At 43.7% G+C, this 25,793-nt stretch overlaps 3 protein-coding genes and 2 long non-coding RNA genes across 8 annotated transcripts; 2 read left to right on the top strand and 3 right to left on the bottom strand.

Moving 5' to 3' along the window:
- Positions 1–485: 485 nt before the first annotated feature.
- LOC119033305 lies at positions 486–3,118 on the bottom strand. Of its 2 annotated transcripts, XR_005079222.1 has the most exons (4): positions 2,191–3,118; positions 1,350–1,483; positions 1,104–1,183; positions 486–815 (listed from the first exon to the last, which is right to left on the bottom strand). It is a non-coding gene; the product is annotated as an uncharacterized LOC119033305 (long non-coding RNA). The 2 variants fall into 2 exon arrangements; XR_005079221.1 differs by having other exon boundaries at positions 1,104–1,483.
- A 2,242-nt stretch (positions 3,119–5,360) lies between these two features.
- Positions 5,361–15,820, bottom strand: ncoa4 (nuclear receptor coactivator 4). Of its 2 annotated transcripts, none has more exons than XM_037123162.1 (11): positions 15,663–15,820; positions 11,712–11,835; positions 10,122–10,262; positions 9,769–9,860; positions 8,999–9,107; positions 8,831–8,911; positions 8,570–8,692; positions 7,743–8,483; positions 7,337–7,645; positions 6,762–6,854; positions 5,361–6,194 (listed from the first exon to the last, which is right to left on the bottom strand). In XM_037123162.1, the coding sequence occupies exons 1-11, from the start codon at positions 15,698–15,700 to the stop codon at positions 6,189–6,191; spliced, it is 1,857 nt and encodes a 618-aa protein (XP_036979057.1). In that variant the 5' UTR covers positions 15,701–15,820; the 3' UTR covers positions 5,361–6,188. The 2 variants fall into 2 exon arrangements, with proteins under 2 accessions (XP_036979057.1, XP_036979058.1); XM_037123163.1 differs by lacking the exon at positions 15,663–15,820 and adding an exon at positions 14,472–14,629.
- A 769-nt stretch (positions 15,821–16,589) lies between these two features.
- Positions 16,590–19,482, top strand: yipf3 (Yip1 domain family, member 3). The gene is made up of 9 exons (XM_037123190.1): positions 16,590–16,870; positions 17,395–17,604; positions 17,834–17,940; positions 18,038–18,083; positions 18,357–18,449; positions 18,536–18,667; positions 18,758–18,871; positions 18,960–19,083; positions 19,167–19,482. Exons 1-9 carry the CDS (start codon positions 16,799–16,801, stop codon positions 19,286–19,288), a joined length of 1,020 nt encoding a protein of 339 aa, XP_036979085.1. The 5' UTR covers positions 16,590–16,798; the 3' UTR covers positions 19,289–19,482.
- On the bottom strand, positions 18,564–21,014 carry LOC119033304. The gene is made up of 3 exons (XR_005079220.1): positions 20,885–21,014; positions 20,370–20,462; positions 18,564–18,698 (listed from the first exon to the last, which is right to left on the bottom strand). It is a non-coding gene; the product is annotated as an uncharacterized LOC119033304 (long non-coding RNA).
- dnph1 (2'-deoxynucleoside 5'-phosphate N-hydrolase 1) lies at positions 20,399–21,676 on the top strand. Of its 2 annotated transcripts, XM_037123209.1 has the most exons (5): positions 20,399–20,476; positions 20,525–20,730; positions 20,974–21,045; positions 21,167–21,277; positions 21,513–21,676. In XM_037123209.1, exons 2-5 carry the CDS (start codon positions 20,595–20,597, stop codon positions 21,629–21,631), a joined length of 438 nt encoding a protein of 145 aa, XP_036979104.1. In that variant the 5' UTR covers positions 20,399–20,476; positions 20,525–20,594; the 3' UTR covers positions 21,632–21,676. The 2 variants fall into 2 exon arrangements, with proteins under 2 accessions (XP_036979104.1, XP_036979103.1); XM_037123208.1 differs by lacking the exon at positions 20,399–20,476 and having other exon boundaries at positions 20,483–20,730.
- The last annotated feature ends 4,117 nt before the right edge of the window (positions 21,677–25,793 follow it).

A 25,793-nucleotide genomic window follows, 5' to 3' on the forward strand; every position in this document is an offset into this window, starting at 1 on the left:
GAAATCAGCGTTTGTTCATCTCTGCGTGCTTTGACTTAATAACAGATACGTGACGTTCTGTCAGGACATGTTGAACTCCAATGAGAAAACAAGGATTTTTAGATAATCTCTACTCTTACATCCACTCTGTACACGACCTGTGACCATGCCACACATATTTATAATCCTTATAGTCTTCTGATTCATTCGGCATTAAAATAAGTAAACTAAATCTGACAAAAATCCAACGTTGTATAATTCAGTGGCAGTGCTGCCTGGTTCCCGCCCTTCCCCGACTCGTTTGAAGATGATTGAAAATATCGGTTTGAGAATGGAGGTTCATTATTGTCCCCGAGCGTGTGACGGCTGTTTGTGTTCACAGCTGAAACTCGTGGTCTTCACTTCACCACAGACAGACAGCAGCCCATTACAGAGACACAGACAGACAATAATAAGCAATTTAAACATTTTATTAATAATCATAAACATTGGCTATACAGAGGGGATCAAACACTGTCAGAAGACATAAATCACACAAATGTTAAACAGGCTTCAAATTCAAGGTTTTAATATACCTCCACTTTTTAGAATATGAGATTGATGTATGACTTGCAAGTATAAAATAATGTTATATTATTGATCTGCTTTGGTAGAAGGGAAATTTAAAAAGCAGAACAAACATGTTCACAGGAGAGGAAACACGTCATGAATCACCTGGAACCAGCTGACAGCTACAGGTCAGGTCCTCCGGGACTTCTGATACCTCACAGCACTGTGACTCATATCACATGTGGACGTAGATCAGCTGTCTGATCGATCATCAATAACTCCACTGACTTTGAGAGAATGAGAAAGAGAATGATGTAAGAAGTGTTTCGCTCTTTTTTCTACTTTCATTCTGTATATTTCATTTTTCTGTAAATTCCTGTTAGCCAATAATGATTGATTATAATATTAATTATATCAATCATATTGATTATTAATTTAACCTTATCAATAATAATTCTAATTATTTTTAATATAATCTTAAATCATCATTATCAGTCAGTAATTACAGCTGTTCTCTCTCAATCTGTCAGATTTTTCAGTCATAACTGGACTGAGAACTGTTTTTCTATAACTACCTGGTTATTATGGGCTGTATTCATTCTCCAGGTGAGCAGTGACGTCATGTCTCACCTGGCTCAGGTCACCCTGGAATGGTCTGAAAAACAGCAAGAGAAATTATTATTATTATTTTAACTTAAAAACTGTCCGATACATCTGGTTGAGTCTGTGGTCATCTGCCAGCTACGTGCCCACGACAAAGTCAAGCGACGCGTCACGCATCCACCTGTGAGCGTGTTTGTCGTGACGCAGCAGCTGGTCACCTGATGGAGACACAGAAACACGCTTTTCATTATTTTGGGGAGTCAGAGGAGACGGTGCAGGTCAGGGAGAGTCCAGCAGGCGGCGCTGTCTGCCAACAGCTCCAGTCAGGTGAGACTGCAGGCTGCAAGGAATTCTGGGAAAAAAAACAAACAAACAAAAAACTGTAGTCAGGTGAAGTACTGCAACATTTGTCCCTGAGGATTTAAATTCTATCAGATGTAAAACCGTTAAAATCGACTTTCTTCTGTCTGACCACTGCAGACAGTAAGATATTTATATTTATATTAATATTTATATACTGCTGAGAAGCTGTTACAGTAAAATGCTGTTTATGTGTTCACACTTCAGTGATGATACTCAATAATATGATCAATACTTTAAGTAATACTTTAATACTTTTGCTTCAGTGAAACATAAACAAGGGACGATTGATAACTTTTAGATTGAGGTGAATAAATTTGAGTCCAAACGGTTCTGAACAAAGAAGAAGAAGCTGCCTGCTGATCAGCTGATCGTCACAGTCACATGATGTGTTCGTGTCACTTTGAGGCTGATTGAACTTCAAAAACAGGCGGAGAGAAAAATTCATCAGAAAATAAAACACAAGCTGGAAAAACCCCCAAATACTTTTTTCCGTTCAAAGCGAAACAAACAGTTCAGTTAATCATTTCTAGATGTTTTAATCTCAGAAAATAATCCAGATGAATAAAATAATAAATATATAAACTGAGTGTAAACATCCAACCAGGTCACCTGCTGTCTGTTCACACACAGCTGAGTCCACAGCGCTGTGTTGTCCTGATGGCCCTGAAGTGCACAAACACAGCTGTGTGAACTCACCTGAGTCTCTGCAGGTCAAAGGTCACGACACTCCAGCGAACACATGCTGAGTTAAAGGAGCAGTCTGTCATTTAATGCTTGTATGAAGTGTGAATATTCAAACTGAGCCAACGTCATGATGACAGTGACGAAACAACAGTGATGATGTCACAGGCGGCGCTACTGAAGTTAGCATGCTAACCAGCTAGCTTCCTAACAGCACTCTGTGGCTCAGATGCTGGAGATGTGACGCAGCCAGTTCACTAACTAAGAGGAATTTAATGTCCTCGTTAACTTCATTTGTTTCTGAGACAACGGTCAGAACAGCAGCTAATCACTACAGCAGAATACAGCGAGCAGCAGTTAGCGGTTATGCTGCACCCTGTAGTTTTGGAGCTACCATGGAATGCTACGGAAGCCCCGAGGGGCTGGTGATCTTTTATGCATCTGATCTGAGACCTGCTGGGAGAAAGTGTAGCAGGAGTTGTTTCATTTTTTTTCATCTGTGACAACAAGTGAATTACTTATTTTTTTCTGGATTTTTTTTATTCATGTGTGAAACCAAGATTTAAAACAAAGAAGGAAAAACACTTTTTGCAGGAGAAAAGAATATTTTGTGCGTCTTTTCTCTGAGCTGCAGCAGAGTTCAGTCCTCCTGCAGGGGGCGCTGCAGCTGTGGAAAAGCTTCATTCTGACATTCTGTCACAGCACAAGTTTTCTCCTGAAACTTAGTTTTTATCTCACTGGGTTTCATACATGAAAAAAACAAACAAACAAAAACAAAACTACTGTTCTGCTTCGCACATGATTGTTTTGACATGTAAATAAGAAAAACATTTTCCCACTTGGATTCACATGAAAAAATAAGTTCCTGCTGAATAAAATCTCCTGTCATATATAACAAATTATTATTATTTTCTTTTTCATGCCTGAAACCAAGTAAAAAACAGTTAATCAAAAATATTTTTTTTCTTGTTCAGTTGGGGATTCTCACCTGAGAAAACAAAAATCTCCTGAAATATTGTTTAAAACGTGTTTTCACAGATTTAATATTAAGTAAACTCAAAGATTATCATGAACTTTCCCACCAATGGATCACCGACAGTAGTTTACGCTTCAATGGATCAGGAAAAATGTTGATGATTTTCAGTTTATTGATTAATCTGTAAGAAACACGACTTGACCTGGACGTGCTGACCGGACTGTGACTTGTTGACAAGTCAGTAGAGACTCTGACTCTGATCAATAAAGTGATCAGTGTGAGTGTAAACTGTCCTCAGGTCAGTTCAGTTCTCAGGATCACCACGTGGACCATCTGTTTGTGTTAAAGATCTTTGACCTGCACTCTCACCTGAACCTGCCGGAAACAGTCTGAATGAAAACACCTGAACAAATAGAGCAGAGTCCACTGTGGAAGTGGACCAGGACCAGGACCAGGACCCCCAGTCCTATGGGTGTGTTGTAATGAGTGATGTCACAGCTCTATCAGTGTCCTCCTGATGGAGGGTGTGACCTCATCAGCTGCAGTAAACAGGAAGCTTATCTGTGTGTGTGTGTGTGTGTGTGTGTGTGTGTGTGCTTCAGTATTTCTCTTTCTCTTTGTGTTCAGTAACTTAATAATTAATAATAACTTAATGATGTTTCAGCAGCAACTGAAACTCATTCATAGATCTGATCAAATCAATCATTAGAGCCTGGACAGGACAGGTGGTGTCAGACTGGTTTTACTGGTATTTAGTGTGTGTGTGTGTGTGTGTGTGTGTGTGTGTGTGTGTGTGTGTGTGTGTGTGTGTGTGTGTGTGTGTGTGTGTGTGTGTGTTCAGGTAACCAGTTTCTTCCTGCTCGTCATGTTTCAGGTGAAGAATGTTTTGTGATCACTTCCTGTTTGATCTCAACAGTTTTCTCTCTCCTGAACTGAGAGTTGGTGGAAAAATGTTTTGCATGATAATTATATTTTATTATAATAATTATATTATTATGTCTGTATGTATGTATTTAAACCTCTGAAAACTAAAGATGTGAAATATTCCAGGATCATGATTTTCCACCCTGTGTGGACTTTCAGACATAAACATAACAACTCAACAGTATTTTTTCTTCATGAGGGGAACAAATATAAAATTAAAGCTGTAAGCAGCAAACAGCCCTCGCAGTCCACGTGTGTTGGGTTGTGCCACGAAGATGTGTTCAGAGCAAGAATCTACATGTTTGAGCAATTTGGAGTAGATGGCAAATTGTATGTAAAAGTTACAATAAGTTGACTGTTTTATGGGGAAGCATCGAAATGGAGCGTGCCACCAGGTGTGACGTAGGTGAACGCTTTTGTTAAGTCTTGTCCACAGATGCTACTTACAAAGTTTGGTGCAAATCGATCTAATGGCCGAGGAGGAGCTGGAAAAGTAAGTTTATCGTTTTTGCACAGAGCCTCAGTGGCTCATGGGGAAGCACCTGAGTCACCTGAGTTTCATGTCATTCAGACAGACCAGTGCAGAGACATGCAACACTTTGTGTGTTGAGCAAAATGTTCAGGAAGTTTTTATTAAATAACTTGAGTATTGTTTGGAATATCACAGATGCTGTGTGCAAAGTTTCGTGGGAATCGGTGAAATTGGCTAAATTTCGCGAATTAGCGAAAAACCAATAGTGACCTCGCAGGCAGAGTCCTGCTCGAGCACTAATAAAAACTCGGAGGAGAAAAATGTTGGTTTCATTTATCCTGCAAAACTTTTCCCCAGCAGTTCTCAGGTACGGAAGCCCTGAGGGACAAGTGAACACTTTGCGTGTCTGCTGATTGATTTTCTTTCCTGTGTGGAACCCAGCGAGTGTTTGTTTCTGTAATACTCCTTTTGACCACAACAGGCTGAAGATCGACTGCTCGCTATAAATAAGATGAAAAAATGCATGTTGGTAAAAACTGTTTTTAGAATGGATCAGCAGAGAAACAACTCGTCCTTATTGTCCCCTCAGGGCTTCTGTACTCTTTGCTCCCAGTGTACTCAGACTCAGAAGTACTAACATTAAACTATAAAGATATTTAAGTTGTGGATTGAAAATGTTATTTTAGTAAAAGACTGTTCCTGTGGTTACTGTGTAAATAAAGCTGTCAGTTAATGTGAAGAGTGATGTCACAGATGCAATGATGATGTCAGCATGTTTTATTACTGTAAAGAATCACAGCAGGAAAAGAAGTGATGACATCACAGCCCCCCCCCCCAACAGCTTCAATAAAAAGCACCAATCACTGCTGACTACAGAGTCACATGACCTGTCTGCAAACGCACTGCATCTTGGGAAACACTCATTTCTGACTCTGAACTGTCTTACAGGCAGAAGGTGACGCGCAATGAGCTCCACCAATCAGACGCTTTGCATCAGAAACAGGAAGTTGATCTCTGTAGTTCAGCAGTTTCACAGGAAAAAAAACAACGAAGAAGAAAGTTCTCCACCAATCAGGCAGAAATAAAATCATAAAACAGATTAAAATAAGCTTTGTTAAAATGAAGGTTAGTTTATATCTATGTTTAACTCCACCCACCATATATGACCCTGTCCCCTGACTCCGCCCCCTCTCCTCCTGTCCTGTGAGCTGATGAAATGCATCCTGGGACGTTTTTCATACATCTTCATCAGTTCATCTGACAGTTACCTTTGACAACAATCGATCAATGAAGAGTCTCTGATGACTCCAAATGTTCTTTAGCCAAATAAAATAAAAGCGACTGATTTTATATCTTGTTAGTCAAATACAGACGTTACAATCAGGGACTGTTTGACCTCAATCAAGTTACTTTAAATAATCAATCAGGCTCTGAAAGTTTTTTCTTGTTCTCTAAACTCAGGTATATTGATTGGTGAGTTCTTGATCCTGATTGGAGGAGAGCTGCGGGAAGCGGCTCAGCCTGATGATGTCACAGGAAGAAGGCGGCGGCGATGGTTAGATTGTGATCGTGTGCGCTGATCAGCGATAAAGTGACTCCAGAGGAGAGAAGAAGAAGAAACATCCATCATCATCATCATCGTCACATCTGGAGGGAGAAGAGTCAGAGAAACTGTTATTGATCATCACTGAGCTCCATAACGATCAATCAGACACTGTACAGACTGCACACCTGTGGACAGGTGAGTTATCACATGTTCTGATTCTCCTTTGATAACCACAGAAATAAATACATACACGCCACATTGACGCCATACTGAATGTGGCAGATCATTCACATGTCAGGATCCGGTTATTCTACAGATTCAATATTTAACTGTCATGTGTCATCACAGTAACAGTGACATCAGCAGCTGTAAAACATTATAAAACACTGTGGTTTGGTGCCGACATGTAAACTGAACATACGAGGAGTAGTTAAAGTTTAGAATCATCAGGGAACGTTAGACGTTATTTTTGGTTCCTCTCTGTTTCCTGAATATTTTGTACGTGTGTGAATGTGTAACTGAGACGTTAACTTACAGCACTTTGTAGAAGGAGCTTTACAAAGTTCACTACACTGACTTGTATCAGTTCACAGGGCGGAGCTGCCACATCCAGCAGCTGCTAGCATTAGCATTAGCATTATCAGTGTCTGCTGTTGGGTGGGACTCACCTGTTCAGGGGCTTTGTGCAGCCATTTGTCTTTGTCTCCGCCCACCTTCATACAGGAGAACAGGTCACAGACCATGGGCAGCGCCAAGCGCTCCTACACAGGAAACAGGAAGTAAACAGTCAGTAATAAGTCTGTAAATAAAGTCTCATAGAAACTTAACAGTCAGTAAATATAACAGTCAAAACAGTCACCAAGTAAAAGTCCATAAATTCGTCTTTAATCAGTCAGCAAATAAACAGTGGATAAAACAATCGGTAAATTAAGTCGTATATAAACAGTTGTAAATAAATCAGTCAATAAATAAGTCAGTAAAATATTCAGTTCATAAACGGCAATTCTACCAGTCAGTAAAAGTCTGTAAAAATAGCTTCTAACAACAATCTATTAATAAAGTCGTGTATGAACAAAGCAGTCGGAAAGTATAATACTAATTAAAAACAGTTAGTGCAAGTAAAAAGTAAAAAGTCTGTAAACACAACTAAATGGTCTGTTAAACAGTCGGTAAATAAACAAGGAAGTAACCAGTTGGTAAACAGGTGTGCTGAGCTGTCATTGGTCAGTACAGGTCCTGTTACCTGAGCCTGACTCCTCTTCTTTAGCAGCCATTTGTCCTCCTCTGCGGCTGACTGGGGCGGACCGCCTGACCCCGGAGCAACAGGACACGTCTGTCCTGGAAGAACCCAGAGTTCTGGATCCAGAGGGAGCTGGAACAGAGAGGGGGAGGTCTTGAACTGGGAGCTATGCTCCTCCCTGCTGGCCTTCTCCTCCTCAGGAGCCACCCAGCCAGAGAGGGAGGGGGTGAGAGCCTGCAGAGGAGTCCTGCAGGAGGAGGAGGAGGAGGCGGTGTTGGTCGGGTGGAGCCAGGCCTCCAGGATGGCCTGAACCTGAGGAGAACATGTTCTCATCAATAATAAATACAAACTCTGTTTAATCTGAGGTGTTTGTCGGTCACATGACTGAAAACATCTGGAGGCAGCTCACCTTCTGTTCCTGCTCCCTGTGGTGCAGTGTGGGCGGGGCATTCTTGGTGTATGGCAGGGTGTTCTTGGTGATGGGCGGGGTGTTGGTGGTGGTGGGCGTGGCATTCTTGGCCACAGGGACTCCATTCTTGTCTCGTCCGTCCTGTTGGAGCAGCCAGAGGCTCAGAGCTTCTTTGCCACAGTTCTCATCACAGACGCAGTCAGAGTAGGTGGAGCAAACCTCATTAGCTTTACAGGTCTGCTGCAGCGGCACCACCTGCTGAAGCCACGCCTCGAGAGCTGCTGGAGGTGCAGTGGTTGGTGAGGCGGGGCTGGAGGGGGGTGGGGTCTTCAGGCACTTGAGCTGGCCCAGGTTCTCGATCTCCATGGCCTTGGTGGTCTGACAGCAGGAGGAGCAGTCGGCTGCCGGTCGGCTCGACCCCGCCAGCCATTCACTAGATGACCAACTGTCGGCGAACGGCTTCAGCACCTGCCGCCATCGCTCGGCGTCTGACATGGTCTCCATGGCAGCAGTTGTTGGGGTGATGAGCCAGTCGCTCAGCTCCTCCTCCCCCTCCTCCTCCTCAGGAGAGTCAATAAACTCTGATTCATCAATCTTTTCGATGGAGAAGGAGGAGCTACAGCTGCTGGTGGTCCGCTCTCTGCTGACGGGGGTGTGGTCCTGGAGGAGCCACGCCTCCAGGTCCCTGAGCTGACCCCAGGCCTGCAGGAAGTCCATCGAGGTCAGGACGGGACAGGAAGTCTGAAACGGACACAGAAGTCACTGTGAGTTCTGATCAACTTTATAAGTGCGTCTGATGAAACGTCTTCTGATCACATCTGTCTCACCTGACTCTCCTTCTGTGACACCAGCCAATCCTCAGGCTTCTTGCTGGACTGGTAGCCAACAGGAGCACTGGTTACTGGAGCAGTTCCCAGCAGCCAGTCACCCAGAGCGCCGGCCTCCATCTTCTGCAGAGACAGAGTCATCATCAGGTCAGAGGGACCAGACAGAAGCAGCCTGGTCATGTGTCTCTGATACATGTCAAGTAGTTTATTACAGTGTGAAGTAACTAAGCATCTCTGTTACCCTGACGATGAGCTCTGTACCTGTTTCTTGGCAGCGATTGGACAACTCTGCACCGGACCTCTCTGGTAGGCGGGGCTCAGAGAAGACATGCCCTCTACAAGCTGTAAAACAGGAAGTACAGAGAATGGCTGATCAGCACCAGGTCGTCAGGCACAACATGTGTGTGTGTGTGTGTCTGTGTGTGTGACCTGAGCGGTGATGCTGCCAAACGAGGTGATGGCCTGCCTCAGAGAGCGAGTGTCAGCGTGGAAACGGAGCTCAGGCGTTTCCTCTGGAGTCAGACTGAGAGAAGACAACCTGCAACAGGAGGAGAAAACAAACACACCTGCTGTTGGACACTGTTGATCTCACACACTCTGAACTCTGCAGTGTTTCCTCTCTCAGCAGACTCAGAATGTGAAGCTTCAGTCACAGTCAGTTGAACATGTTCTTCTCAGAATGGATCAATAAAAGAACTGCTGGTGTGTTTTTCCAGTGAGGTTAATAAATCAGATATAAGATCCACTGAACATCAACAGAAGCAGCTCAACTACAACCGGAGGAAGAAACTACGACCAATCACTGCTACAGAACGTGATGATGTAATGATGATCACTACAGAGGCCCTGAAGGTCCAAACAAGACGTGTGACTAACTGACCAGAAGAGAAACTACATCAGTCTTAAAATCATCAGGAGGATCAGAGGACATTTATTTTTAGAGGCAGTCTGGTCCAACAGGGTTCAGTTAAAATAACACACCAGTTTGATCCTTTAACGTCTCATTATGAAGTTAATGATGATGACACGGTGTAATGTCTACAGCAATGACATCATCACCGTTTAGACTGCTGCTCGCTAATCCTCACTGTCTGACAGGAAGTCATCATGTCTGCCGTCTCCTCATCAGAGACTAAACCAATAAACTCAGGTTCTGTCCTGTGTGTGTGTGTGTGTGTGTGTGTGTGTGTGTGTCTCACTTCTCCATGCAGCTGGTCAGCTGGTTGCTCAGGTCGTTGCTGCTGTTGGAGTTCTGCATCTGATGGACGATCACATCAAACTGACCTCGCAGCTGAAACACACAGACGACACAGGTGATGTTTAGTCACCAGTATGAGACCAGAACATGAGACCAGAACATGAGACCAGTACATGAGACCAGTACATGAGACCAGAACATGAGACCAGTACATGAGACCAGAACATGAGACCAGAACATGAGACCAGAACATGAGACCAGAACATGAGACCAGTACATGAGACCAGAACATGAGACCAGAACATGAGACCAGAACATGAGACCAGAACATGAGACCAGTCTGTAAACAGGTACCCAGTGTAGCTGGTGCAGCTGCTGCTGCAGAGTCTCCGTCTTGAGTTGCTCCAGCAGTTCGATCTGACCGAGCAGCCAAACCTCTCTGCAGCGCAGCGCCTCCTGTTGACGACTCACGCAGCTCTGCAGCTCGGCACGCACCTGATGAAGGAGAGACAGACAGGTGAGAGGGAGGTGAGACAGCCGTCAGTTTACCGTTAGTGGGACGGTTCATGTGACTCCGTCCAACATCATGATTCATCAGGTCATCCTGATAACAAAATATTCTTAAAACTTTAAATGAAAACTAAAACATCCTGGAGTAACTCATATTGTTAGTGCATCACAGAAAGGACTATGGAAGCCCTGAAGGTCCAGTGAAAGATGTTTATCCTGGAGGTTTTTTGGATTGTTTCTCTTTTCCACAGATTGCAAGAAAAATAATGAACTCTTAAACATCATCCTGCAAAACTAGTTCAGGTCGTAAACACAGGTGAGAAAATGATCATCTCACACTTCTGTAGTGGACACAACTTCCTCCAGTGCGAGCAGTTTCTCACAAACCTCTTCAGTGAATTGTCTTAGAAGCTGTTGTGCTGAGGAGTCTTTATATTTGTCTTCTACTTAAAGTCTCCTTCATGATTTGTCATGGTATTGTATCAGAGACAGAGTTTCCAGGGTCGTGACATCGCTGCATGAACGTTGGCTCGTTTCAAGTTTCTGTGTTGAATCTACGTCGTCGCCTCACACACACCTCGCAGCGACGCACACTGAAACAGCTGTGATTGGTCCGTTTGGTACCATCACATGCTCAGCTTCTCCTCCTGTGGTTAGTGGCAGTGCTAACAGAGTCTGGACTGTAGAGTCCCAGCAAACACACCGACCTCTACAGCTGTTTCAGTCCGTCCTGACCGACTGTAGTACTTCAATACCTCGTCCTCCTCCGTCTGAGTGTCTCTGGACTACAGAGCAGATGGACCTGATTCAGTCCTGCTGTCCAGAGACACAGCTGAGAGCTGAGGAGGTCCACACACACACACACACACACACACACACACACACACACACACACAGTCTGCAACCATCAATCAGTGAACAGAGTGAGTTTACCTGAAGCTGCAGCAGGACACAGGTGAGCTCAGGAGCTGAACATGCTCGCTCTCTCTCCACACTCTGTTATATACTCACTCAACCACACCCTGCTCTCTCTCTCCATTCTTTTATATGCTGACTCCACCTCCATACACACACACACACACACGCACGATCTGGGTCACCACAGTGACCGCAGGTGCAGGACCAAAGTGTACACACACACACACACACACACACACACACACACACACAGGTCTCAGAGCTGCCAATTGGACAATCAGAAATCACCATCACACACTCAGACAATCAGTGACTGATGGTTTCCTGTTGATCAACTGATTGATCATCAGCAGCAGAAACACAGCGATCAGTTCAACCCTGTGGACTCAGACACTCGCGTGACGTCTGCAGCTCTCTGTAACCTGTTAGTAGTTCACCTGTCTCACCTGGACCAGACAGACACACAGGACAGACACACAGACAGATGATGATGATGATGATGATGAAGATGCTGACCTCTCTGCTGTTCTCCCTCAGCTGCTGTTCAGCCTTCATCACGCTGTTGATGGCGTCCTCCAGCTGATCCTGAGCCAGTCGACACTGCTTCAGGCTGCCACTCGCTGCCACCTCGGACGCCATCCTGACAGGAAACAGGAAGCAGTGTTACAATAAACAGGTCGGACTGGAATTTAACGGGAAGGAACGCCAAGTGATGATGTCACTGAGATGTGATGAAAACAGCTGCAGTTCCATTAATAACTACGGGGCTTTTTTAAGGAATTTTATGAAAACTTCAGCTAGAGGAAACGTTCTCTTCTGTTTTCTTTTTCCGCTTGTCTTCACTTCTGCTTTTCTTCTAAATTCCCATCAGCCCATCTGTTTCCTCTCATCACCAATTCATTCAGTGTTTAATCTCATCAGACACAAACTGCTTCTTCACATTAGGTTCTATAGATAATTAAGATAAAGAAATGTGTTTTAGTTTCCCTCTCTCACCTCACAGTCACATGTTCATGACAAACATCTGCTTTAACTTCTGATGTCAGGTGCTCTGAATTAATCGTTTCATCATGGTCACACACATGTTGAGACAAACAGTCTGAATGAAGTGTGTCAGACGAGGTGATGAAGTTCAGACGGTGGACGGTTGTATTTTTCTGTTTATGAGTCAAAATATTTCCTCTTTGACATTTAGTGAGTTTATTTTGATGACTTGTTAGAGTCAGTGGTGAACTGGCTGCTTTAACTTCCGTCAGCTCTGAGCTTCAGAGTGGAGCGCTGCAGCAGACGAGGATTATTGATCCATGATAACAATAAACTTTATTTATACCACACAAAGTGCTGAGACATCTGTCTCCTGATCGGTGTCCCGCCACAGTTTCAGTTAAAAACAGAACAAAAGCATGAGACACTGACCACACTGCTGACTCAGCACACAGAACAGGTGAGTCGCGACAGGTGAGGATTCACTGAGTCTGTTGTTGTGGTGTGAGTCAGCTGACCACAGATCAGAGTTCGATTCAGACACCAACTGAGCTCCAGCTGTTTTCAACACTGCTGCTTTGTGCTCTGTGATTGGTCAGAGAGCTGCTGGTCACCACAACCCACTGGGATCAGACCAGTCAGACCACTGAGCTGTTTATTGACCTGGCTGGACCACAGTCACCACGGCGACACACATCCAGTACTGCCAGGTACACCTGAGCCAGCGCTGCGACACCTGACCGAGTTTTCTTCTTCCTGCTGTGTTTCATTTTGAAATGATCGATGTGACGTCACTCACACATCTGCTGTCTGATATCAAACTGATCAAATGTATTGGTCGTGTGTCACATGACTGCTGTGTTAGTGGGCAGAGTGGGCGTGGCCTCAGGGCGCGGCGCTGTGGCCTATCAGCTGTTTACAGTCAGCTGAGGAGTCACTGATAGACACACACGCAGTGAGCTGGTGTGTGTGTTATCAGCTGTTAGACGTCTCGTGAAGTTGGACACAAGACTGATCGATCGTTCAGCTTATCAAGAAGACTGCAGGATTCGTCAATAACATGATTACAGATCACAGCTGAAATGATTGATTATAACATCCTGGACGTTTCAGCTGGTCACAGTCCAACATGACAAATACAGCAGAAACTTTAAGATATTAGTACAATACCTGTTCACATGTACAGTGAGTGTTTGTTCACATCAGTGTTGAGCTGCAGCGATTTATTGATTAGCTCTCAACTATTAAATTAATCACCAACTATTCTGATGGGTCAGTCTGAGTCCACAACAAACTGTCTAGTTACATGTGAATTTTTCCTCCTGTGACAGAAAACTGATGATCTTTGACACATTTTCTGACATTTTAGAAACCAAACAACTAATCAATGAATCAACAGATTAATCCTTAGATCAGGTGATCATTAAGGCAGTGAAAGTACGTACAAACATTAGAGATGTTGTGTTCGTCAGCGGCTCGTCTCTGCAGGACGTATGAATAAAGTTTTGTTAATGTAAATAAACCTGATCAGCTCTGAGGTTTGGAATGACTTATTGATTCTGTCTGATCAATAAGTTTACAGCAGCCGGCTGACATGAACAGAAGTGTGATCTGTGACACGCAGGTTAATGATCACGTGTCTGTCAGCTGATCTCGGTTGTTGTTTTAACAGTTTCAGACTCTTAACATCAAGAAAACATGAATATAATAAGTGTTTTGGTTCATAAATGACTTTTTGTCTCTAAGTTTTATGACTGAACCAGAAGCACTACAGTTAATCAATAAGATGATGACTTTCATAGAGTCATCTGATCGATACATATTTCATATTGTTAACAGTGAACGTTCTCAGTCATCTCATTGTTGATGTTTTCAGCTGACACACATTCAGTTTACTGCTGTAGAACATTAAACTTCACTGACGTTTGACTTTAAACTAGAATTAAAACACTGACACATGAATCCACCTGTACTGATATCTAGTATTAACATAATATTCAGTGACAGTTGTATAAAGCACTTTAACTTTGGATAATTAAGAACATTTAAGATTTCAATGTAACATTTTTACTTATATTAAAAAAGTATTTGAACATGATATTATGCGTACTTTTACTTCAGTAAAGTATCCAAGTACTTATTCAAATAGCGAATATTAGCAGAAAACATATTTTGTTTTTCCGTCTAACTTCTGATCTAATCAATAACTCTTCTAATCAATAACAGTGATAACAACAGTGATCACAGGTCCATGTGGATCTGAGCTGCTGGCAGCAGAATAAAAGCTCGTACCTGCTGTCGGTGACTCACAGCTGATGAGCACCGCACACTGATCCTGCCTGAAGCCGCAGACTGTGCGGATAACGCGGGTATTGTTGCGTGTTCGTGTCGGAGCTCAGTGAAATGAGGAAACCACTTCCTGCCTGTCCGCCATCACAGCCTACAGGCCCGCACGTACACACGGGAGGAGGGCCGGGGCCCCGCGGAGGAGGCCGGCCTGCCAGCGCCTCCTCCTTTATATCCTTCATATCCGAACTCATCACATTTCTCTGTCAGTGATTACCCAGCAGGTGACTGAGGCCAGAGGACACCGCTGATAACTCGCTTTCACATTAACCCACAGCAAACGTGAGATGGAGCGGTGTCAGCAGAGTTCACCAGACTCCATACAAAAACACCGCATGTTTACTTCTATCAGGTGTGTTGGACAGAGGGCACAGCTGCCAGGTGAACTTCACCTTTTCTCTGAATCTCAACGGTCTCCTGGAGAACTCTGCTTACATATAATCCGCTCGGCACCACTTCAGTTTAATAAAATGTCTTATTTTTATAGTGATTTCTTCGCTCTGCAGTTGATCGGAAGGAGGCAGAATAACGGAGGAATGACGTCTAAAAGCTGCCATCTTGTTACAAAAGACATTTTAAGGGGAATTATTTGTTAGCCGAATTACAGAGTGGGTCATAGTGCAGTGGAAAATTATTAAAAAAACGAATGTTACACGAAGCAAAACCTTTGTCCAGAGTGGTAATGAAGACTTTGAGATTTTTTGGAGCGAGTTTGGTTTGAAAACACGTGAACTCAACCACAGAGTGGAAATCTACATAAATACTTGAGTGAGACGATTATTATTATTTTCACAGAAACAAAAACTCTCATACCATCTTACGTTCCCTTCTTATCTGATGTTTGTCACCAACTGGAGGTCACAGTGCGTTTTTTCAGCCGTCAGCAAATAACGTTATAGATTTCATTTATCGGCAAGAACATTATTGAACTGTAACAACAGTGACTACGAGCGAATCATTTTGAACTAATGTCACAACACCCCGAAGATACCTGCAGCTTCACAGCAATCAGAGTTAGCAGCTAGCTTAGAGTTAGCCTTTGTAGCAGGTCAGCTGAGCTAGCTGTTAGCTGCGCTGTTAGCCGACACGTTCGATGAGAAAAGAGCAGATTTCGGGGCCGCAGACGGTTGAACTCACCGCGTGCCTTTGCTGTGGAGTCTCGACTTCGATGTCATAAATATCCAAGTGTGTTTGGTGACACGTTAAACTGAAAATCGGCTTTCTTATAAGCCGGCGTTTCTTCCTGCTGGCACCCAATGTCACGACAACGTCAAGGAAAAATAATACACATGCAGGGGTGGAGAAGTCTCGCGAGAACTGAGGGCGTCATACCGTTCGAGCCAGGCACGGAGCGCGACTGCCCCCTGCTGGCGACACTTTATTTACATGGTTGAAAGTGTTTTTACTGTAACTGCTACTTCTCTTGAAAGCGTACTTAAAAATGATTGTTTTTATAAAATACTGCTTTAAAATATTCTTCTGGTTCTGGTTCTGGCTGCCGCACATGCAGAGAGAACACGCACCTACAGAGGAAGATAAAAATAATCCATAACTCCGGTTTATAGAGACTTCACAAAAAACTTCATCGTTTTAATAAGTTTGTCGGTAAGTAGAAACTGGAGGTAGAAAATTAAGTATTTATTGTTATTCCAATATTGATATTGATTGATAAGTTTAATTATGGGGCGGTCGTGTTTTCTTTTACTAATAATTTTGTAAACAATTGAATCCAGTTTTTAACAACCTTTCTAGTTTTTAGACTACAAATGTATATAATAATAATAATAATAATAATAATAATAATAATAATAATAATACACAAAAGGCAACTATTTGATGAAGTTTCTTTGTGTTTTTGCAAACAGTAAATCATATCAGTGAATAAACTGACTGATGTTCAGCAGGGGAATAATTACTCAAACTGAACAGTTCATGTGATAATAAAGGAGACTGGAAGAGTTCAGCTAAAAACTGTTTTTGGTTTGTTTTTGTTTTTTTTCGTGGTAAACACAAGTTTTTCTGACAAACACGAGAATATCGCGAGATTTTCTGTTCCGCCTCGGTGACGTCATCACGTTGACTGAGTACAGCAGAGGGAGGCGGAGTCAGGCGGCGGCTCTGTGTGTCTGTGATGTAGATTTAAGAGCAGAAATCTTCAGATTTGAGACACTTTGTTTTGTGAGAGTCCGTCAGTGAGCGGAGGACACATCCACACCGACACCGACCCGGAAACAACACGCTAACCCACCGGGAGAGCTGCTGCTGCGGGGAACATGTCTGCGGGCTCCGGGGGCAGAAACACGAACACGGAACCGTGGGGAAGCTTCGATGACAACCTCATCCAGGTGAGCTAACATGCTAACCACACAACATGTTTACTGATCAGCTGACGGATCTCCTGATGGGACGACTAGTGTTGACTAGGAAAGCCGACATAACTTAATAAACAGGTAACTAACTTGTCAGACGGGCTAGCTTGATGCTAGCCAAGCTAGCTCTCCACACTGACCAGTAACAACCAGGCTAACTTACTGCTGTCAACGACCCTGCTAGTGTAACAAGCTAACAGTCTGGCATGTAGGTAACAGTGACTGAAACTGGTCTGACAGGCAGCCGCGCTGGCAAACACACCGTCATGGCCGGTTGGGGATGAAGATGCTGATAATTTACTCATCAAAGTACTAATACAGTAGTAAAAATACCGTGTTACAGGTAGAAGTACTGCATTCATTCAAACTTAAAGTAAAAGTACACAAATACATTCAGCACCATGCAGTAAAAGTATCACAAGTTCTGTTCAGCATTAGAACTCTTTGTTCATTAATAATTAAGTTAATAACCTGCATGTTCCTCCTGTGTCTGTGTTCAGGGCGGCGGCTCGGCCGTCATCGACATGGAGAACATGGACGACACGTCGGGCTCGAGCTTCGAGGACATGGGCGAGATGCACCAGAGGATGAAAGAGGAGGAGGAGGTGGCGGCCGAGGCCGCCGCCACCGAGGACGATAACACAGATGACGGGGAATTTTTGGGCATGAAGGGGATAAAGGGTCAGCTGGGCCGTCAAGTGGCAGATGAGGTGAGTAACACCTGGTGTCAGAGGTCACAGGGTGTGTTACCTGTCAGCAGCACTGAGACGGCACAAGTGATGATGTCATTACATCCAGTGGTTCTGAGATGCACGCTCTGACAGCAAACAGAGTCCTGAAGATGTTTTGTTGTTCAGAAGTGAAACCTGACACCTGACAGGGTTCCAGCTGTTCTGATTGGCTGATCAGTCTGACCTCTGACCTGTGTGGTGTGTTCAGGTGTGGCAGGCGGGGAAGCGGCAGGCGTCCAGAGCCTTCAACCTCTACGCCAACATCGACATCCTGCGGCCGTACTTTGACGTGGAGCCGGTGCAGGTCCGCAGCAGGTAGGGCCTTTACTTCCTGTTTCTTGTCAGCTGCTTCCTGTTTGCTGCTCAGTACAATACTAACTGAAGCTAACTGATGCTAACTGTCTCCTCTCAGGCTGATTGAGTCCATGATACCTGTCCGCATGATCAACTTCCCCCAGGTAGGCAACACTACTTGTGGTCTCTTCTCATTTGACAGAAACCAGGAGGGTTAACATCAGTTACCATGGAAACTGACTCACCTGGCCCAGTGAGGACACAGATCAAAACAAATTCATCTCAGAAATCTTTTAAATGTCAGTTTTAGAGTCAGCATGTTTGTTGTTAATTCAAGTTCATAAACACCTGTGAGATCTAGACTCAGATCCAGGTTCTGCACCCAGTCCTGGTCCAGTTCTGGTCCAGTCCTCTGACAGTGTGTACTTCCTGTGTAGAAGATTGCAGGTGAGCTGTACGGTCCTCTGATGCTTGTCTTCACTCTGGTGGCGATCCTGCTGCACGGAATGAAGACGTCAGGGACAGTTATCGTAAGAACACACACACACACACACACACACACATATACACACTCTGACAGAACTTATGACACCTGATGTCTCTGATGTGTGTGCAGAGGGAGGGCACTCTGATGGGAACAGCAATAGGAACTTGTTTTGGTTACTGGCTCGGCGTCTCCTCCTTCATCTACTTCCTGGCGTACCTGGTCAACGCTCAGATCACCATGCTGCAGACGCTCTCCCTGCTGGTCGGTACCACAACTGCTGCTACACTACACACTGTACACAAACATGAGGACTGTCAGTGAGTGACATCACTTCCTGTGTGCTGTTACCAGGGTTACGGTTTGTTTGGTCACTGCGTCGTCCTCCTCGTCACCTACAACATCCACTTCCACTTTCTGTTCTACGTCCTGTGGCTGCTGCTGGGAGGCCTGTCAACGCTGCGCATGGTGAGAACTACATTTCCCATCAGCCCCTGCTACCCCTAACTCAGCCGTGATCTGACTGTGTGTGTGTGCGTGTGTGTGTGTGTGTCAGGTGGCGGCCCTGCTGTCTCGTACAGTCGGTCACACTCCTCGGCTGCTCCTCTGTGGAACTCTGTCGCTGCTCCACATGCTCTTCCTGCTCTACCTGCACTTCGCCTACCACAAAATCGTAGAAGGTCAGATATGACATCACTTCCTGTCGTCATGTGACTGAACATGCGTCTGCTGTCAGAGTCACACTTCTTGTTTGTTGTTTCAGGGCTGCTGGACTCTCTGGAAGGACCCAACATGGCCCCGATGCAGCGGGTGGCCAGAGACGTGCCTGAGCTGACCCTGAACGCCACACTGAGGATCCAGGGGGCGCTGCTGAGGGCCCGCTGAGGTCCAACAGAGGAGCCGGGCGGTGCTGCTGAGGGCCACACACAGAAACATCTTTTCCTGTTTTCTCTGTCCATGTTTGTACATTTTGATTGTCTGTTTTTCAGTTTGGGGCTTTTATTTTGTTGTTTTATGTTCAGATGTATTTATAGTTTCTGTACAGACTCTAATAAACTTTATGGACTTTATCTGTTTGAGTTGTTGAACAATAACAATGACGATGATTTACACATTTTATTTTATAAATATATAATCCTGCACTACAGATTCAATTACTGCTCGATTCTCTCTCTACGTGAACCATATTAAATCTCTGTATATATATATATATATATATATATATATATATATATATATATATATATATATATATATATATATATATATATATATATAAAAATGTCAAGTTGAATCTGTTTGATATCTAACAGTGTTTGAATAAAGCTGTTTATATTTGAAGCAGATCTTTTAATACTCTAAGTACATGTCAATAATACTTCATCAGGTACCTCAGATTTATACTCAGAGGAGCTCCGTGTGGCATCAGAGAAGATTCAAACTAAGATTTAATATTTACAATATCAATTAAGATATAACACTAACTTTCACCATCAGCTGTTCCCAGAGGAAAATCAGACCTCGGAACACTGTGAAGCTAGAGAGGTGGCAGGGTCCGCCACATGTAAACAAACAGTTTGTTTATTTAGTTTGTTTAGGCAGAAAGAAAAATCAGCCAATGAGGATCATTCTCTTCTCTCCTCATCACAAAAACACAGACTGCTCCTTTAACTACAAGTTTAAATTTTTTACTTAGAGTTTCTGCTTCTAAACGCACAGTAAGGTGGTGCAGCCATATAGAATAACTTTTATTTTGAAAAGCATATCAGGAAGTCTCTGGAGAATCGATAAGACTGAACCTTTACTTTGAAATCTGTTTTGGACCGAAGGGTTTTTTTTCCCTGCACGCGGCCTGTCGGCAGCTCCAACAACGCCTCTGCTCTGCACCAATCAGAGGCCGAGGAGTGCAGACGGCAGCGATTCAGCCAATCAGAGCGGAGAAACTATACTGTTTGCAGTGACGTACCTGCGAGACACTGTTCAGGGCGGCAAAACCGGAGTGCAGGTCACCACATGGAGCCTCGTTTGCATCCAGCGCGGGAACAGGACAGACAACCTGCTGGAGAGACAGAGAGACAGTCAGACAGTCAGACAGGCTGACAGACAGTCAGACAGGCTGACAGACAGTCAGACAGGCTGACAGACAGACAGACAGGCTGACAGACAGACAGACAGACAGACAGGTAGGAGGATGAAGGTGTATTTCTGCGGGTCGATCCGCGGCGGCAGAGATGACGTGTTCGTGTACCGGAAGATCGTAGAGAAGCTGCAGAGCTACGGGACCGTGCTGACCGAGCACGTGAGCAGCACCGAGCTCAGCGACAGAGGTCACACACACACACACACACACACACACACACACACACACACACACACACACACACACACACACACACACACACACACACACACTGCACTACACACTCTGAGTCAGCGGATCATCACAGTCAGTTTTTAATTGATTGATTAGAGACTCCACACCTGTGTAGGTGTGATGCAGCATGTAATCTGTAACTAAAGGTATCAGATCAGTTAATGAGATGTGTGGCTGCTGCGCTGTGATTGGACAGGAGAGGACGCTGCAGCAGCAGGAGACCGAGCCATCCATGACCGAGATGTGGACTGGCTGCGACAGTCTGACGGTGAGCCTGATCACCCATTGGTTGATTATTGGAGTGTGTCTCCAGGTGTGTGACCTCTGACCTGTGTGTGTGTGTGTGTGTGTGTGTGTGTGTGTGTGTGTGTGTGTGTGTGTGTGCGCAGTGGTCGTGGCGGAGGTGACGCAGCCGTCTCTGGGCGTCGGATACGAGCTTGGCCGAGCTGTCGACATGAAGAAGAAAATCTTCTGTCTGTTCAGACCGTCGTCAGGACGACGTGAGGACCCTTCCTTCCTTCTTTCCTTCCTTCCTTCCTTCCTCCCTCCAGTCAGACTGGATCTGATATTATTGATGAGGATCAATGATCCTTCAGTGTATCTGATGATCAGTTACTTTAGAGCTACTTAAGTATTATTGGATGTAATGTAACTGGCCGCAGACAGAGTTGAGGTCATGTTAGGACTTCCTGTTGTGGAGTTTGTGACGTGATGTCACTTCCTGTCTGTGCGCAGGTCTGTCTGCGATGATTCGAGGAGCTGATGACGGCGAGCTGTTCGTGGTCAGAGACTACAGCGAGGACGAGGTGGAGAACGTTCTGGAAGAGTTCTTCAACAACCTCAAGAGAACCTGAACGTCGGAGAACATCGATCAATAAAGTTCAAAGAATCTGAATAAATCTTTGTGTTTGTTTTATCTGGAAACAACAAAACACTTTTAATCAGAATACAAAGAATTAAATCTGAAATTTCATTGAAATGATTAAATTCTGACACAATTGATCATCTGACATGATGATCAGTATGTTCAGGATCAATGATTCTGTCTCTGGTTCTGGTGTTTTAAGATCTGACTGAACAGAATTTTATCTTTTCATTATTTGAATCTTTGAATCTGAATTTATAATAAATTAGCTGAAAATCTAAATTCAACCTGGAGGAAGTTCAGCAACACTGGAGGTTTTCAAAATAAAATACTTCTGTGTTTCGATTTAAAAAATGTTTATCAGATTTAAATTCCTGGAAGAAAAACAAAATGGAGTCTGATGAAATGATTCTGTCAGGTTCAAACAGACTAATAAAGTTTTCTGAATGTAAACATGACGAAGAACATTCAAGTTCTTCTGTTCTCAGGTCAGTTCCTCAGATGTCCAGCAGGCGGCAGCACAGCTCACAGGCTGATCTGAGTCCACTGCGGAGGAGGAAACCGGGCTCACATGGTTCTACAGAGAACCTCTGAGGTGCTGACGGGAATGTTCAGCAAAGAACAACTCAATCAGAAGATTCTTCATGGTTCCATCTTGACCACAGAACCCAGGGGATCCTCAGGAAACCACAAGAACCTGATTAATACTGCAGAACCTTTGAGACGGTACCAAGAGAAACACTGAGGAACTTAACAAAGCCCGACTTTCAAGAACCATCAAGAACCCCAACAACCCCAATTAACCCTATAGAAGCATGGAAAAGCTTGGGGGTTGTCTGAGAACATGACAGTTCTCGAAGGTTCCAGACTAACCATTAAGACAGCCTGAAGAACCTTACAGAACCTTGAGGAACCTTACAGAACCACCCCGGCTGTTGTTGAAGAGCCATAAAAACCTTCAGAGCTCAAACAAATGTTGAACGTGCAGAGTTCCACACAGACCCTTTAGAGACTGACAGGCAGTGTGACATCATCAGGAGGGGCGGGGCCTCTGACAGAGCAGCTGCAGAACACCAAGACGGAAAAAAGGTCAATTATTCATTAATTATAAATAATTAACAGACGAGTTGGATTAATATCAGCTGCTGCCAGGCAACACACACACACACACACACACACACAAACTATTGAAGCCGTGTGTGTGTATGTGTGTGTCAGACTGATGACAGCATTCATCAATATTAATAATGTCATTAATCAGCAGCTTATCAGGTAATGAAGCTGCTGCAGATCAAAGTTTAATTTTCTTTATAAATTAATTTTTAGTGAAAACATTTTTAATGCCTTTATTTTCTTGATCAACAGGAAGTGGGATTACTGACAGATGAGTTTTAAATGTAGAAGCAGCTGTTTGATTTTACACTGTAGAACAGGAAGTGACACGTGTCTCACCTGGATACTCGACCTGCAGCTGGAGCCTCTCACTCAGGTGGGATATCCCAGCATGCACTGGGCTTCCTGTGACAAGGTCCTAACAAGTCCACAACTCAACTCCTGAGTTACGTTTAAAATATTTTTATTTGTTTTAAAATATACATTGTTTACAAATTCAGAAAATAAAATCGTTAGTAGAGTTTAACAGTCTTTTTTGTAGTTTTTTTTTCATCGTTTTGTAGTTTTATTTCCCAACAGGAAGTGAAAACAAACAACCAGACCAGGAAAACCCGCCGAGACGATCAGAGGAACTGGAGACACGAGGAGACGAGACAGTTCAGGTGACCCTGAAAGCACCACGGCGGGGTCAGAGGTCAGTGAACTGTGAGTGACAGCACCTGTGGGTGGAGAGCGAGGAGGCGGGGCTACAATCTGCTGACCGTTGCTGGTTCAGCTCCAACAGTCGCTCCTCAGACCCTCCTCTGGTTCCAGTTCTCAGTCTGTTAGAAAAAGTCCACGTCACCTGTCCTCAGGTGAGTCCACGTCCTGAACCAGGACCGGCCGGCCCCGGCGGCCATGTTGGAGAGAAGAAGAAACATTTCCTCCATCCGTCTGATTTAGACAACGTTAGCTTGTTAGCCCGCTAACCAGCATGACTCAGTTACTACAACATCTGATTAGCACAAGAGCTAACAGAAACAGTTGGCTAATGTTAACATGTTAGCATTCGCATTAGTGTCTTTTCTAAATACAGGCTAGGCTAGTTTGCTAACAGTTTGTTGAAGTGTCACTTCCTGTTTGTTTCTCTGCTGAATCAGAATATCGAGATGAAATTAATGAAACTTTACTTGACTCAGTTTGTTTCTACCAGCTTCTTTCAAACCACCGAAACTCAACAGTTTTCATGACAGTTCATCTCTCACTGCTGTGCAGCTTAGCTGATGTAACTATAAGGAAAATCAGCGTAGGCACAAAATTAATTAGACAATCGTTGACACATGAGCTGGACTGAGTTAGTGTTCTGTAAGCAGAACTTGTGTCAGTCGTTGATGAATTGATGAAGCAGCTGAACGGTTTGTTTCAGTCTCAGCTTTAACTTTCAACTATAATCTGCTCAAAAACAGTTTTTCAAAATAAGAGTTCTATGTGACAGAAGATCCTGAAGCAGAAGAGAAACTCAGGAAGTGACAAACTAACCCCTTTATAGTTCAAGCTAACGTAGCTAGAAGTTAGCTTCTGCCAGCCTCTGCTAGCTACCGTTAGCTTTGAATATAAATTCAGTCTAAGTGCTGATGCTGCATTCACGTCATGATGGATCGAGACGTCAGTTCGGCTGCAGAAGGTTCAAATAAAGTAAACTAATGACAGCTGTAGTTGTAGTAAAAGTAATCAGACTGCATTCAATAATCTGATTAACAGACTAAATGTGACGTCTGCTGCATGTCTCACATGACTTGAAGTCTAAACGAGATATTCAGAATGTATTTAAATGTTTATTAGCACTTAAAAATAAACACACACTCACATTAACATTTCATTTAGAGCTAAATATTAAATATTTATGCTAATGCTAACCTGACGTGTGTATTCGCTTTTCTATTTAATGCAAACTGTGTGCAAACCTGTTTACAGGTCCGATATTCAGCAGCACACAGGGAGGTGTGTTGTGTTCAGTGTCCAAAGACGAAGCGTTCTGGGCTCTAATGAGCTGGTTGTTGTTGTGATTTGGACCGGAGCCTTCATCTGACGTGAATGCAGCTCAAGTGACAAATAAAAGGTTCTGTTCACTGAACGGACCGGTGCGGATCAGAAGACGTGACAGTGACGTGACACAATCAAACATCAGACAGGTTTCAGTGCTCACAGACTGCCTTGTCCTCCTGATGCATGCTGGGACACAGAGCTGCTTTAAACTGACCTCAGATCAGCAGAACAGAATAATGTGAAGTACAAAAATGTATTTCCGCTTCTAATTTCACTTCCTGTCTTAATTCAGCTTTTATTTTGGAAAATAAGCAGTTTATTTTGAAGGTGACCTATACGGAGGGTTAATGATGAGCGTCTTTGTTATTGTTATTAAGAGTTATTAACCCCTAATATGATCATTTGCGTTGCTTGACAACAGCTTTAATAAGCCAATAAGATGTCTGGTTTAACTGTAAATGACTAATAAAGGTAATTACAGGTTATCAATACGTTCATTTACAGGAGCTTTCAGCTGGATGACATGAGCTTCATCAGCAGATCGTGATGACATGATGTTTCCAATGATAGTCATTTAATTAATATGAGAACAATAACGTTTTTATCAAGAAAGACAAAGAATTAAAAATGAAGAAGAAGAAGAAGAAGAAGGAGAAGTTGGAGGATGACCTTGGCTGAGACGAGGCGGCGGATCGACGTCTCCAATTATATTCATGAAGAAGAGACATTAAAGTTGCACGAGTCCAGATGTAAAGTCTATTTATACCCAGAGTGCATCACTCCGACACACACACCCCTCTCTTACACACTCGCTCTCATTTCCGACTTCCTGCTCTCTGCTCGTGTCTCCTGAACATCTGATGACTTGTATGAAATATTAAACACTTACATTCACTCACACACAGTTTTAGCGAAGTATTAGCGACCCATTTCTGACGGTAATAAAACCTTATTAATTAAACAGCAGCCACTCGTTCTGCTAATAATTACAGCGGAGGATGAAGAATCAGCTG

This window comes from Acanthopagrus latus, chromosome 15 (genome assembly GCF_904848185.1).
Source record: "Acanthopagrus latus isolate v.2019 chromosome 15, fAcaLat1.1, whole genome shotgun sequence".
Lineage (NCBI taxonomy): Eukaryota > Metazoa > Chordata > Actinopteri > Spariformes > Sparidae > Acanthopagrus > Acanthopagrus latus.

Excerpts from the sequence above, each read along its gene's own strand:
- ncoa4 (XM_037123162.1), bottom strand. The coding sequence starts at position 15,700 with ATGACATCGAAGTCGAGACTCCACAGCAAAGGCACGCG. Across the intron at positions 11,836-15,662 it reads CTCCACAGCAAAGGCACGCG|GATGGCGTCCGAGGTGGCAG; the intron begins GTGAGTTCAACC and ends GTTTCCTGTCAG. Across the intron at positions 6,855-7,336 it reads AGAAGAGGAGTCAGGCTCAG|GAGCGCTTGGCGCTGCCCAT; the intron begins GTAACAGGACCT and ends TTTCCTGTGTAG.
- yipf3 (XM_037123190.1), top strand. The coding sequence starts at position 16,799 with ATGTCTGCGGGCTCCGGGGGCAGAAACACGAACACGGAACCGTGGGGA. Across the intron at positions 17,941-18,037 it reads CCGGTGCAGGTCCGCAGCAG|GCTGATTGAGTCCATGATAC; the intron begins GTAGGGCCTTTA and ends GTCTCCTCTCAG. Across the intron at positions 19,084-19,166 it reads CTACCACAAAATCGTAGAAG|GGCTGCTGGACTCTCTGGAA; the intron begins GTCAGATATGAC and ends TTGTTGTTTCAG.
- dnph1 (XM_037123209.1), top strand. The coding sequence starts at position 20,595 with ATGAAGGTGTATTTCTGCGGGTCGATCCGCGGCGGCAGAGATGACGTG. Across the intron at positions 20,731-20,973 it reads CACCGAGCTCAGCGACAGAG|GAGAGGACGCTGCAGCAGCA; the intron begins GTCACACACACA and ends GTGATTGGACAG. Across the intron at positions 21,278-21,512 it reads CAGACCGTCGTCAGGACGAC|GTCTGTCTGCGATGATTCGA; the intron begins GTGAGGACCCTT and ends GTCTGTGCGCAG.